At 46.4% G+C, this 14,973-nt stretch overlaps 1 protein-coding gene across 1 annotated transcript in view; it reads left to right on the top strand.

Moving 5' to 3' along the window:
* LOC135823351 (sialate O-acetylesterase-like) overlaps nucleotides 1-14,973 on the top strand; it is a 39,124-nt gene that overhangs the window by 22,781 nt on the left and 1,370 nt on the right. The window contains exons 11-23 of the mRNA XM_065336204.1: nucleotides 5,130-5,216; nucleotides 6,308-6,507; nucleotides 7,402-7,495; nucleotides 7,654-7,770; nucleotides 8,189-8,236; nucleotides 8,793-8,867; nucleotides 9,646-9,755; nucleotides 10,015-10,099; nucleotides 10,556-10,651; nucleotides 12,225-12,335; nucleotides 13,003-13,104; nucleotides 13,761-13,869; nucleotides 14,839-14,912. Of these exons, the coding sequence (XP_065192276.1) occupies nucleotides 5,130-5,216; nucleotides 6,308-6,507; nucleotides 7,402-7,495; nucleotides 7,654-7,770; nucleotides 8,189-8,236; nucleotides 8,793-8,867; nucleotides 9,646-9,755; nucleotides 10,015-10,099; nucleotides 10,556-10,651; nucleotides 12,225-12,335; nucleotides 13,003-13,104; nucleotides 13,761-13,869; nucleotides 14,839-14,912 (1,308 nt within the window). The remainder of the gene's footprint in view (nucleotides 1-5,129; nucleotides 5,217-6,307; nucleotides 6,508-7,401; nucleotides 7,496-7,653; nucleotides 7,771-8,188; nucleotides 8,237-8,792; nucleotides 8,868-9,645; nucleotides 9,756-10,014; nucleotides 10,100-10,555; nucleotides 10,652-12,224; nucleotides 12,336-13,002; nucleotides 13,105-13,760; nucleotides 13,870-14,838; nucleotides 14,913-14,973) is intronic.

The following is a 14,973-nucleotide window of genomic DNA, read 5'->3' as shown; positions in this document are numbered from 1 at the left end:
TCGAATGGAACGCCAGCAACATCCGTCTTGTCACTGATTCCAAGACCGTGTACGGCTGGGTGAAGTCGTGCCTGAACAATGAGCGGCGTGTCAAGGTGTCCGGTCTGAACGAAGTGTTGGTTCGCCGACGACTAAACATCATCGACGACATTGTCGCGACCGCGAAGCTGTCCGTCACCATTGAGTGGGTACCGTCCCAGCAGAACAAGGCTGACAAGCTGACGCGTGTCCCAGATTTGTTCATCCGCTGCTGGAAGAAATCAGCCAAGCCAGATGTAGTTGCTGCCGTCTCTGCACCCCCGAAGATTGTGAGTGCTATTGTTTTACAGGACATTCTTGATGCGCAGAAGTCTGATCCTGTTGTTGTTAGTGTGATTGAGTCTGTGCGTCATGGTCGTGAGATTTCCGACCCGGTATTTAAGAAATTGAAGTCTCAGTTGTCTGTATCTGATGATGGTTACTTGTATCGTAGTGTGAAGGTACCGCCGAATGATGTGCGTGTTGTACCAGTTGTGTCTCAGTCATTGCAGCAGCGAGTGGTGTGTCGTGCCCATGCTGTGAGCGGTCATTCCAGTTGGGAGACCACATGGAAGCTGTTGCGTGCGAGTTGTTATTTTGCAAATATGGCTGTTGTTTGTCAGTCGTTGATTCAGTCATGTGATGTGTGTGCTGCTGCTAATTCGAAGCGTGGGCCTGTTGCTGAGCCAACACGTCCGGTTATTCCATCTGGTCCGTGGAATGTAGTACAGCTCGATACCCTGGAGTTGGGCCCGAATAGAAGCCACTGGTATCATTGTGTTCTTGTCTGTACCGATATGTTTACTAAGTGGGTCGAGGTGGTCCCATTGGTTCGCCATGATGGTCCGTCTGTAGCAGCTGCGTTCGTGGATGTATGTTCCCGCTGGGGTGCCCCAGCAGTTGTACGTTGTGACAATGGAACAGAATTTGTCAATCAGGTAGTTACGTCTTTGTATGATGCATTTGGTGTAGAGGTGCGACATGGTGCAGTGCGTCATCCGCAAAGTCAAGGTGGTGTAGAGCGTTTTAACCGGACTTTGCTGACTTTAATTCGCAAGATTGTGCAGGAATCCGACGATTGGGTGTCTGCTTTAAATGTATTATTGTACTATTATCGTATTCGTCCCCACTCTGCGCTTGGTGTTTCCCCAAGTGAAGCCATGTGTGGCTGGGTTCCCCATGGCTTGATTGTGGACGATGAGCGTTGTGACATGTCCCCCAGTGCATGGGTTGATAGCTTGTGTAGTAAAGCCGCTGTTGTGCGAGACTACGTAGAAAGTGAGTTGTCCTCTGCTGATTTTGTTCAGCCTGTTGGGTGTGTGAACCCCTACAGTGTTGGTTCCACGGTGATGTTGCGGCAAGGAGATCGCCGCCAGAAGCGAACAGCGCCGTACGAGTCCGGATGGACAGTTGATAGTGTCTTGTCTCCATCAACTGTTGTAATTGTTCGTGACACTAATGGTCGACATTCGATGAAGACTGTCAATATTGATCTAATTAAGCCGTCAAGTGTGAGTGTGCCTGAGTATGATGATGCATGTGCTTCAAGTACTAGTGATTCTGATTCTGATGTGCCAGCCCAACCACTTCAAGTTGGTGGTCATCGTCTTCGCAACCGTGCTGGTCTCGTTCCTCCTGTTCGTTACCGTAGTTAACTGTTGACGTGATGTCACCAGGGGGAGGTGTGACAATATGACAATGTGTGAAGTGTGACGATACAATGTGTGTGTAGACAAACATTACGATTATGTATTTGTTGTGGTGACATCTGTCATCAGTGTGTCATGCCTCTTACCTCATTGTAGCTTCATCCGTAGTCCGCTTCCATTGTCCTTGTTCTATATTCTATTCTATTTCTTCTAGTGCTAGTCGTTTCACTTCTCATCTTTCCTTGAAGTAGTATATTTGAATTGTAATTGTTTTCCTGCAACGATCGCTCGTCGATCGTTGTGTTATTTATTTGTGTCTTGACTTCATTATTTATTTCGCCAGCGCCTGCAAGGCTGCATGCGCATGCTAGATTCTGTGTTCACGCGTGACTAATGATGTCATCGCTATGCCTTTGCTTGCTGCGCGTAGTCTTGTTGTTTTCTTTGCTTCGTTCGAGTTGCTGTTGCTCGACTTCGTTTTCTGATCTATTTTCTGCATTCAATGGTGGCCGTGATGGCTGTCGCTGCAATAGCAGCTTCAGCCACGACGGGCCTCTATCGGTTGCTCTGCCGCCATGTTGGACGCCATGTTTTAGACGTGTCTTTTCCTGGCTGAAGTGCTCGTGATTTTGTGTTCTTGTTGTTCTTTTCTTGTTCTCTCTCCTTTTCCAACTTGCATTTTTCGTGATTCATACATTTCCACCAAGAGGCTGCCGTTTGCGCTGGTGTGTTGTGTTGGGTGAAGAGGGGTGATAGAGAGACTAGATAGCTCCAGTTCTCCCACAGGCAGCACAGACAGGTTCAGCAGCTGTAAAGACCACTGACGCCAGATCATCGCCATCGTAGCGTACGCGAACCTCACCCACAGCTGATATCAGGGTCAAGCCAATTAGTACATCTGCACACACTGACTTGAGATCTGCCCCAACGAGCGCCTCCACCTCTGTCTGCGGCAGCACAACATTCGCCGAGTCTTGTCGTGATAGTGTGACTCTGGTAGCGCCCAAGACTGGCAATGGCCGTCCATCGACTGCAGAAATCTGCGCATTGGAGGGGGTCAGCTGGCAGTGCAAGGCCTTAGCCAACTGGGCAGACAGCAACGTTTGGGAGGATCCCGTGTCTACCACTGCAACAGCACGATGTTCCTCCCCGCCAGGCAATTTTGCATCGACGTACACCATGTACACGCGAGGCAGACGAACATTTGTCGATGGCACACATAGAACGTGATGAACGGATTCACCAGAAACTGGAGCAGCAGCAGATGCTGACGTCTTACTACTGCGGGACCTCTTCCACGCTTCTCTCTCGGGACAATCTTTCTTGAGGTGTCCCTCCGCATCGCAAAAGTGACAGATCGGACGCCAACCTGAGTTACCGCTAGCACCATCTCGTCGTTTCTTAACTTTACTCGGCAGTTCCGTGAAATATGCCCGACTTCATGACACTCGAAGCACAGCACTGAACTGGATCGTCCTCGCCCGCTGGATGAGGATGACGACTTCACCGAAGACGCTGCTACGGCTGACACACCACCCGACATGTGCGACACCGAAGTGCGCAGGCGACGAACATATGCCACGCAGGCTCCAATTGATGACGTGTCACCATTTGATGTCAATTGGTTGGCTTCCGTCGACGGCAAGCCCCTTTTGAACTGCTCGATGAGCATGGGTGACTTGCCGTCCGCTTCGACTTTATGTCCGGCTGCGATCAACAACCGGCGCAGATCCGCAGCATATGCATCCACACTCTCGGATCGACCAAGGGTGCGCGTAACAAACTGGCCATACGCCTGGCCTGTCGACAGCGTGAAGGCATCACGCAGCCGTTGTTTCACACTGTTCTCTTTTTTCTTATCCTCATCAGAGAGCTGATCCCACACTAAAAAGGCATCTCCATCCGAGAATAACGGAAGTTGTGCCATTCGCTTTTCCTCTGTTGTCCATTGTTGAAGTTGAGCAGCCACCGTAAACTTTCTCCAAAAGACATCAAAGTCATCGCGAGCTCCACGATACTGTTTCTAATACGAATCAAATTTGGAGGACATGGTGCATACAAGGTGTTCACCAGCACGCGCAACAGTTCCTTTATCGTCCGCGACGTCCAAATTTGTCACACTGACAGCACTGACACTCGAACTTTGATCAGTCTGCTCACAACCAGCACTACCACGTTGCTGTTTTTGGACTGTATTTCCACGACCACGACGACTTTTCCGGGGCATCCACGTGGGTTTCGGTACCAAATCTGTAATCGAATTCCTTTCTACTTTAGGTCGGACCCTAGAGCACTACCAATTTCGTCTGTAGGCTCCCTCGATCCCTCACGACCACACACTCAAGACCCCAAATACGGCTTGTTTACAGGAATTAGTCTAAAAGGAGAGTAAAAAGATCCACAAAATCCAGCCTGATGCCGCGAGGTTCATGCCCTCACGCGCATCAAAGAACCATAGCAAAAATGGCGCACAGCATGATCAGATCACATGATCATGCTCTGATCAGCGAGTCAACATATGATAACTAAATTATTTGAATTTTTCGAAAAACTATGATGTCAAAACATCAGTACATTTAGAGAATTATTTGAACAAGATCGAAGGAGAAGATTGATTACTTTATAATGAACTGCAAATCATGCAATTCCATTACACCCCTGAAATGATGCCCGGAGAGATAGTGTATTTTGCCTGGTGGTGGATGGACCAGGCACGATAACTTGCTGAACACTTAAAGTGATGCACTGCAAGACCAGATATTTGACGTCAATTAAAGTTAACGATCTTTGGACTTTTGTGGGTTAACGAGGTTAAATTCTAACGAATTCCGTCTCAAAACTGGCAAATGACTGTACATGTACATATCGTTTTGCACATAACGACTTAAATGTTAACGATTCTTTCAAATTCGTAAACTTGTTAGAATTACTAAAGTGCTCGTTAACATTACTGGTCTTACAGTATGCAGCAAAGAGACCGTGTGTTTTGAGTGTTTGAATGGAGGTACCCCGATGTGTATACAGCTGCAGTGGAGTCTGCGAGTGCTTCGAAAATAGTTGGACATTGTTGAAACATCCTCTTACTTGTGCTGTTTGCATGTGATCATGAGATAAACGAATGGAATAGAACTCTGGTAAGATGTGTGTGTCCCCATGAGCAGCAAGAAAGTGCTCTTAGTATCAGAGGTGCTTCTTATCATGCTCACGCAATCATCAGGTTGTTCCCTGATGATTGCGTGAGCATGAAACTTAAAGTAGCAGCAAACAAGCCTTGATTGTCCTTGTTGTTCTGTTGTGTATTACGCTCTGCCTTTGTCGTGTTGAGCACTGTCAGCACTCTGGGTACATCCTTCGGTATGTATAATTATGTACATACTAACTGAGTTCCACTGTATCTCCTAGACGTTGCTGCTGCTACTGTTTCATGTATTATGTCCTTTTTCCCCGCGATGGCGGGTGCAGATTTCTGCTGACAACGTAACGTGGATGAAAGCTGAGCCGAAGCTGGGCACCTCGAGTGTTGAGCTTATCGCTCCCGCTGGAAAGGTGGTGAGTGTACAGGCAGGGAAATCGCCGTGTTTGAAGAAAGCATTATACAGTTGCAAGACTCTGCAGAACTTAGAAGTTGCGACTTCGGCGGTAATAGTCATGAAGTTGATTGTTCCAACTAGGAACACACTATGTATTGAGCAGGGAGTGGTGCTTTCTTGCAGGTTTGCCGAGTGGAAGGTGCGACGTGCTCCTCGTGTGCTCCGGATAGCAGTCGTGAGTCAGTCAAGTTCCGCAAGAAGCGTGTGTTCCTAGTTGGAACAATCAACTTCAAGACTCTGCAGGTCGTACAAAACAAAAACCTCTCATCCAGGTCTCAGTGTCTGCTCTAGGATTGTAGGACAGCCGGGTACACGTGTACCTGGCGCAACCATTTCAACCGGGTCGGAGCCGGGTACACATGGACCTGGCGCTGTCTCACCAGCCGAGTCATATGCTTCAACTGGTTGGTTGGTTTATTTTAATTCGGACAATAAACGGGAACTAGGCCCAATGATATAAAGGCGAATGGATAAGCCGCGTTTAGAAAAGAGAGGACAGGAATTAGAAAATTACGAAAGAAGAAGTATCTGACACATACAAGCCATGTAGTCAGTCCTTTCAAAGTTCGAAAGTGTAAAGTACCAACCGGGTCACAGGTGACCCGGTACTATATTTTCAACCGGGTCCAAGCGCCGCCCAACTGGGTAGATTACCCGGCTCACCCGGCGCTGGGGCAGACACTGGGTCTACTGAAGTATGTAGGATACATGCGGCGCATTCCCTCGTATTTTCTGCGCATTAATCATCATCATTCAATCAGGAGCAGGTATCCATCTGTTCACTAGTTACGTAGGTGGCCAGTTTATGCTACTTGTCGCATGAATGAGATCCTTGTCATTTTTTTAAAACTATTTGTTGTATTTCCTGAGATTGTTGCATGCAATGCTTGCCTAGTGCTGACAATAGATTAGTGCATAGCGAAGAGTCTGTAGTTTTCTAGTGCCAAATAGGTGGCTGTAAGTTCATAGGCCTGTGGGCTAACAAGTGCATGCATGCTGTTCACATGCTGACTCACTTTTAATTTTACTTGTTTTGGCTTTCTGCTTCAGATCAAATTTGTCCGCTTAGACATCAGCAACTTCCCTGGATGTGCTCTCTTCAATAATGCTCAACTTCCAGCAACGCCATTCATCAAAGAGGTTGTTTCTTGGCAAGAGGAACAGGCACTGAGAGAACAGGACGTTCACAAAACAAGTCCTACCTACACGGAAACCGAGGATCTGACTACGCCTCCTATGGGTTTCAATAGGTAAGAGTTCTGAAGAGAGATGCGGTCAGATTGGTTGTATTGGACATTGTTTGCATTTATTCCTGCTGTGATTGTGTCCCAGGTGGCTTTAGAATCTCGAATTTTGGGCTAGTATGATTGTAGAATAGTAGCAGACGGTGTATGCATGCCATTGTAACATTGTGGTGGATGGTGTGTGCATGCTAGAAGCCAGCACAGATGGGATCTGTGTGCACAGTGTCCCTGTTCGAACGCAGTAAATTGTACACATGCATGCCAGTACATGACGTATAGAAACGTCGCAACGGATCACCAGCAACGATGGCAAGGCAGCTTATTTCCTAAGGCAGAACCGTACGGGCTATACATCACCCTCAGACCTTCCCCCACCCCACACCTGCAGTAATTGAGGCTGAATGCCACACTCCAGTTCTTAGTTTTTTATGGAGTTGTTTGCTGCATGTGCCGCAGGGCGGCTGGCTTGATTTCTATGTAAACAATGTGCAACTCAGACCATCAAAATATAGTACTGTAAATATACAAAATTTCGGCGCTGCAAAATTTCGGCACTTCACGATTTTTGACATTTCGGCGGCGATTTATTTTCGGCGTGGGGTAGAGGGCATGGTATAGTGCGACAGATGCTGTGAAAAATTAAATTTCATCGGCGTTTTAATTTAGGCGTTTTGAGTCGATGCCGAATATAGCCGAAATTAAATAGCTGCCGAAAATTTGTCTATTTACAGTAATGGACACCTTCACTGGCAAATTACATGTATTGGGTTATGTTAGGGGTGGGGTAGGGGTGATAGCCCGCGACTCAAAATTCACCAAACAAACACTCCCAAGAGGTGACTACCGGTATCTAATATTTGCTTTTGATTCACCACTCTTTGCATGATTATTGGTGTACAGCTGGAACTTCTACCATTGCAATATTGACGAGAGGATCGTCATGAAGACGGCAGATGCGTTCGTTGAGAAAGGATTGGCTGCGGCAGGATACCAGGTGAGAAATGAATCAGGTTGCCCTAGAAATGCGTGTATAAGAGTCTCTGCATAGCAAGGTTGTCTATTGTGGACCGCCCTTGTTTCCTTCTCATGATACCTTCCCTCTGTTAAGCAACCTATAGAGTGGCTGTACTGGTGTCTGCCTCTTATTCCCAGTATGTAAACATTGATGACTGCTGGCAAGTGCAGCGAGATGACGATGGTAACATTGTGCCTGATCCAGTGCGTTTTCCATCAGGGATGAAGGCTCTGGCTGACTATGTACATTCAAAGGTGAGTGTGTCATAAGGCGACAGTCAGCCCTGACATTTTTGACTTCTCAATTTTTTCAGAAGTTTGAGGGATTGAACTTTTTTTCATCTACTGTCTGTTTTGATGATCTTTCCCCCCCCCCCCCCAAGCTACGCACGTTGACTGTTGGAAGAGTGAGCACATGCTTTGTGTCCAGTTTTTTTAAATCTGTAACTGGGGTCAATCGTCCGACAGGGTCCAGCACAGAGTCAGCATCAAAATGTACACAAAGTGCTAGCCCTGCACACCTGCTGTATTCCTTCTCATGGCAGCCTAGTTGGTGAAGGTGTGTGTGTCGGGGGGGGGGGGGGGGGGGGGGCGGTGCTGGCTGAAACTGCAATTCTAACTGAATTCCCATGCCAGTTTGGTACGCTTTCTCTGTGGTTTTGTGTGTCGGCAGGGCTTGAAGTTTGGTCTGTACACTGCCCAGGCAGAGTTCACTTGTCAGGTAATTCATCCACTAATATTTATTGCATAGGCACACTAACTAGTCTTGAAGGGAGTCAGTCAGTCAGTCTAGTTACTGCCATTGAAAATCCCTGGCTCAAATCATCGTGTGTGTGGGTGGCAGTCGATCGTGTTCTTCATACCTACTCTTCCTTTTTCACTTTCCTCCAACTATCCACACAGCATCTTGAGCTCAATATAATGAATCTCGTACTTCCGGTATTTCCCTATTTCCCTTCTCCTTCCTTTCATGCTTCATTTTGTCTTCTTTGGTTCACCGATCCATGACACTAGCCCCTATAAATATCCATTTACATTAGGAGAATCTTTCAAGTCAGTGTAAGAAGACTCTTCAGAAGGAATAGAGGAAGCCGTAGAAATGTTTCCTCGATTCAGACTCAGTGTGCACAGGCCGAAACCTTTGCTGATCACATTGAAGAAATACAGACCTACTCCACTCAACAAGCAGGTTGTTAGTTCTCACTATCCTGTGTGGCAGGTCCACCGTAAGCTTGTTTCGTCTTTTGTTGCACCATTCTTACGATGTGTGTGTGCAGAAAAGGCCTGGCTCCTGGACCCATGAGCTGCAGGACGCTGCTACATACTGTGAGTGGGGAATTGACTACCTGAAGGTGAGTGTGAGTATAGGTGAGTAGCCCGCATGGGGCACAGGGGGGGGGGGGGGAGGGGGACGGGGGAGGGGGGGGGGCATGACTGTGCTCCCCCCCCCCTAAAAATTTCAACCTAGGTTCAGCATGCACATAATGACCATGAATGACATGCACCAGCTATCCTACACATCCTTCCTTCCTTCGCCCACTGCCACGATTGGCTATGCCGATGAGTGTCCCCAAACGGGGCAACTTGAAGGAGTGCTGTTTTCGGGACGGGGCATGAGGCCCTGCGAGTCCGGCGGGACGTGAACGGCTGTTTCACTGTTTGTTTTTTACTTTTGTGGAGCGACGGGAGGTGCAACTATGTCTAGCGATGTCTTGAGGGCGGCTGAAACGGCGTGTGCAGACCATACACAGGAGTGGTTTCACGGCAGGTTGTACACAGAGCATACCACGCTGTAGACTCCATCCTGACACCTGGTTCTCCACTCTCCCTCATTCTACACATATGCGGCCGTGCACCCCCTGAAAGGGGAACCAGCTATGTTGCTGGAATAGCACTGTAGCAAGGCACTTTCTTACAGATTGTAGAACTAATGTAGCTGTCCTATGCCCTCGGGCACCTTTCAGCTGCAAGGAGGTACAGAGGAGCACTGAAAGCCCGTCACGGATTTCTGTTTGGTATACTTTGGCAAATGGGTCGATATTATTTGTGTCCACCTTCTATTTTCACATGGCAGAATACTGCAAGAAATGCAATGGGAAGTTGCATTTTGTGTGTAAATTCTTTGCGTAGATCGACCACTGCGGCGGACACACCAACCCGCACCTGAACGACAGCTGGATTCTGTTCAAGCAAGGCTTTGACAAGTGCAAGCAGCAGACTGGAAAGCAGATAGTTATGAGGTGAGGTAGCACTAGATATCCGTGAGATATCACCTATGGATTAAACTCAGATTCACAACACGTCGTCCATTCTATCTGCAGTGTGGAAGAACTAACAAAAATATAGCTGTGGCTTGGCAATCCGCATTCCAGTAGGATTGACCTTCAGAATGATTTCATGTGGACAGCGTGGTAAATTTGCCAGGCATTTTCTATGCCTGGAGTTTTATGTGCTTGTGCTTCTCTGTGCCTTCTTCATGATGCCGTCACACACCGGTAGTGTGGAATCGTGCCATGACGTGACGGGATGTGGCAGCTGGATTGCAAAGGAGGCCAACCTTTGGCGGACGTGTGGAGATATTCAGGTTGGAACGTCTCACTTATCATGGACATTGTTCTCAAGTCGAACTCACACTCGTATGCTCGTATCCTTTGCTAGAACCATTTTAGTTAGATTTTAACTTAGAAGAATTTGCCCGGATACTAACCAAATTGACCTTGAATGATCCCAAAGGTACATTGCACATTATGCTTTGCAATTTTGCACGGCGGGAGATGACTTTGCCCTTCAGCATATGGAGATGTAAGCTGCAAATGGCGCTGTGTTCCACTAGATTTTCCTGACCTGCATTATGCTTGCTTACAAAGTGTAATTTTTCATTGTCAATGTCACTATTTTTCACTGAGAGCTAGTAGAACTTCAGTAAACAGTCTTCATAGGCTATTTCACAGACAGTGCACATGGATCCAGTGTGCTGTTTGTCCTTGGACAAAAGTTGTACATGTACTGTGTTTGCTTTCCCCTCAACTGTCACCTGCAGTCCAACTGGAAATCAATCATGGGTAACCTGGATAGCAACAACGTGATGGCATCAGTGGCTACGCCTGGCCACTACAACGATCCGGATATGCTCCAGGTATGAGTGCTAGAGTACTGTTTGATGCCAAAGAACATTTTAGTCCTAGGACGATATCATTTTTTCCAGTAGAAATCTCTATATATCTGAGCCAGCTTGTACATAATAGGCATCCTGTACCTGGTAAATTTGATCCTCTTCATTCTTCGGCGCCTCGCTCTTTGGCCCTCCATGGTACAGTAGTGGAGGTAGTCTTTACATAAAAAGAGACCGTGTTGGTGCGACCCGGCATGCATGGACCTGCTAAGGTTGTGTTTGGTTGGGCATTTCCAGAATGTAAATGATAACCATTCTGGAATGGGAATGGGTAAGAATCACCTGACCAAACAAACGCGCCAGAATCAACTAGGAATCACTTGACATAACAATTCCATGATGTCGTTGTGGAATGGCGGCTCTCTTCTCTTTTACCCAAATCTAGTTTCCTTGAGAGAGTCAAGGTACTTCTGAGTGCATGATTTGAGGCACTTGAACCTGATGCTACATTGTTTGGCTCTTGGCAACCATTATCATTTTTGATTCCGGAATGAGAATGCTCATTCCAGCATGTGAGGTGGAATGATCATTCTCCAAATAGAATCATTCTCAGCGATTCCCATTCTGGAATAATAATAATAATAATATAATAGTTACAGCTCGCATGTCACTCATGGAAGGATCCATGGGCTTAACGCATCTGTCAACGAAATCCAGGCAGAAGAGCCGACAAAAGGCATCTCATTATTGTAAGAATGGGACTAACCTAACGCACTTTTTTGACCAACCAAACGGGCGAGAATGATTCCGAGTGATTCCAAGTGATTCCCATTTGGGAATGGGACCAACCAAACGTAACCTGAATGTGGACTTGCAGTATAGAATCTCATGAACAAGCTGATGAGCCTGCCGATTGTGTGCGCACTCTTCAAACCCCTTTGAGGTGCCAATGAACGCCTGAAAATATGCAATTGCAACTCACTCCACCATTTCCACCATAACCAGCTTACGTTCTGTTTCGTGCAGGGCTTGTATAATTACATAGGCCCCAATAACCATGGATGATCTCAGCACGTATCCCATCACCTCCAGCCGCTACTTGTGTTCATAATAATAATAATAATAATAATAATAATAGTTACACTTCGCATGTCACTCATGGAAGGATCCATGGGCTTAACGCATCTGTCAACGAAATCCAGGCAGAAGAGCCGACAAAAGGCATCTCATTTTTGTTAGAACGTATCGCAGTAAGAACAACTACGCAAGCGCAGCACATTTTCCACAAGCATCAGCCATTCTTTCTTGTCTAGAGCCAGTTCAAAACAGTCAGAAATATCAATATTGGTGTGCTTTAGATCATTTTTAATATTGTCAATCCATCTGAGATGGGGTCGTGTTCATTGACCGAGAATAACTGCTTTGACCTTCTCGATTGTGAAATGTTTTTCAGACACCACTTGCTTGGTTGTTATTGATAACCATGGCATCAGGCGCATGTCTGGTTCATGCTTATCTTGTGTATGCGAGTATCGGAGCTTCAGGGCTTCTGAAAACCAAATACGGTGTGGCTAACCCGTCTTCACTTCATGCACAGGTTGGCAATTCCGGTGTGTCACTGACCGAAGCCAAAGCTCATTTCTCTCTGTGGAATATCATCATGGCACCACTGCTGGCTGGTAATGACGTCCTCGGCATGTCAAATGAGGTAATCAGGTGCTGATACTGAAAATGTCTCCTACCATTTTAAAACAACATTACTTTAAGCTCAAGTCAATGCTGATTTGCCAACATCACATGGCAAATTTAAAATCAGCTCCACTTTTAAAAAGGTGCCGTAGTATAGTAGAGACATGGAAGTGTTTCAAGTAGTGAAATCTATGTCAATATCTAATTTTTCAAATTAATTTTTATCCCGTGAGTTCAGTTCAATACAGTGATAGGTACAATACTGCTCAAGGAAATTCGATCGTGCGAGGCATGTGTGCGCTTGGCATTGTGCCGCCCTTGACCTGTGAACACTGGGCAGTGCACTGGTGCAGGGCGCCAGCACAATTCACACGATCCGATTTCGTTGAGCAGCACTGTGCTAGTATGCATATGATACCGAACCTTCAAAATAATTAATTGCTGCTGTCACGGAATGGAAGCTGCGTATAAGATTGAACGTTTTGGACCAGAGCATCATTCAGTCCAAGCGTCACGATGCACAGCACTGGGTCTGCTAAGCGCACACCCTAACCAGAGAAGTTCTGGCCTGCTGTTTCAGAACTTGCACATGTGCAAAAGTGCATGTTGATGTTAAATTTTCAAAATACCAAGCCGCTGAATGTCCGATGCATACCCCGCCTGTGCACTGTCCTGTACCTGTTTAGACCGTGGCCATTCTTACAGCGCCCGAAGTGGTGGCGATCAACAAGGACACTCTGGGAAAGCAAGGCATCCGTGTATCACCTGCCAATTCGACAGGCGGCGAGGTAATTATGCAGCATGCATGCCGGATTATGACTAGGATGATGTCATGGGTACTTGTCACAACAGTAGAATTTGAGTAAATTACGATCGAAATTCAAAAATCTATTCTCCACGCAGCAGATGTGATCGTATTTCGTATGTTCCTTTAGTTCTGTCTTGACCGGCCTTCGTTGTTGGCGTCTCTGATGCAGTTAGAATGATAAGGTTGTCATGTCATGCACTGTTCATAATGCTGGAATGCTGTCATCCAGTGATAGTTCAAGTGGCTACTCTGGCATCTATGCTGTGGATGTGAAAGGACTATATTTACCCCTGAATGGTGCCGAACTTCATTTGCCGCATCACTTGTACCTCTTCTGCAAAGCCACAAGCTCCCGAGGAACTTCATTTGCCGCATCACTTGTACCTCTTCTGCAAAGCCACAAGCTCCCGAGGAACTTCATTTGCCGCATCACTTGTACCTCTTCTGCAAAGCCACAAGCTTCCGATTGGCTTCGGGACGTAGCATGGCTGGAAAAATCAACTCCGCTTCCAAGCAAAGCTTGAATCTGGTACCTCTTGTTTCTCGATCATGGTCTTTGACCAACCCACAGTGCTTACCTGCGCATACGAGTTATTGGGGACAAAGCTCTTTGTCTCGGTGTATATCTCTGTGTAGGTGTGGGCCAGGAATATGACGGACAAGAGTGTGGCCGTGGCACTGCTCAACCGCGGTAACGAAACAACCAACATAATTGTCACTTGGGATATGATCTCAATGCCAAACGGTGAGTCTATTGAGGGGTTTTACTCACTGTGTGTGCACAGTGTGTTACATCATGTGAGCCTGGCAATTCTTCCTTGCCACATTTGAGGCCGGTGATGTCCTTGCAAAAATAGTGAATTGAAAGTTCAGCCAGGTTTCATGAAATCTGGACTGTTATGCCATGATGAATTGCATGGAGAAGGAGATCCAAAACCCATATTTTTCATCAAAAGTTGTGAATTTTGAGCCTCGGCTCGGCCAGAATTGGGCTTTCGAAAGCCAGCGGATCTATCATGGATGAATGGACTGTAAGTATATCACGTCTGTGTACAGTGAAACCTCTTTAGGAAGAACACGGATAAGAAAAATGTTTGCTTAAGAAGAACTAGTATTCCTAACTCCATTGGATAAATCACTGTGTATTCATTAGGAATATCATACGGATAAGAAGAACTCCCGTTATTGCGAACAAATATCATTGGTCCCTTGGTGTTCGTCCTAAAGAGGTTTGACTGTCTATACCTCTACTGTACATGTACATGGAAAACCAATCATGCTTCATGTCACTCAGGTCACTGAGCTATTTGGGAACACACCTCGAAAGTTGAATATAGTATTTTATGCTTGAGAAATCTGGGCTCACCGGCGGTATTTTTGAAATCTGGGCCTCATCATTATTTTTGAAGTAGATAATGTATTGTGTTGTGTATGTTATATGACTTGAATTGTTTATTATGATACAAGTTCAGTGAGGAGAACTGTGCAGTTTATTTTGTCAGCAAATACACTCCTTGCCGAATAATAAAAAATACAGCCCGTATATGGGCACTATAATTAAATTGGCTCAGCTCCCAGCACACGTCTGCTTGTACTGGAACAATTCCTCTCCGGCAGGATACTAGTGTGTGCGTATCACCATGCATGTTATCAATGTCATGTAGATTAGATTGTGATACCATGCTTTGGAAATGTATTCGTTTTGTGCGGGCAGATGCCAAGGCCACAGTTCGAGACCTGTGGGAGGCAAAGGACGTGGGGTCTTTCACGGGCTCTTTCAGCTCACCGGTAAGCTCTTGCTTGTTGGCCATTTTCCCCGGTCTGTGTCCCATTGCAAACAGTTTGTACA

Source organism: Sycon ciliatum, chromosome 8 (genome assembly GCF_964019385.1).
Source record: "Sycon ciliatum chromosome 8, ocSycCili1.1, whole genome shotgun sequence".
Lineage (NCBI taxonomy): Eukaryota > Metazoa > Porifera > Calcarea > Leucosolenida > Sycettidae > Sycon > Sycon ciliatum.
Note: the sequence above shows the minus strand (reverse complement) of the source record. Positions and strands in the feature narration are given on the sequence as shown.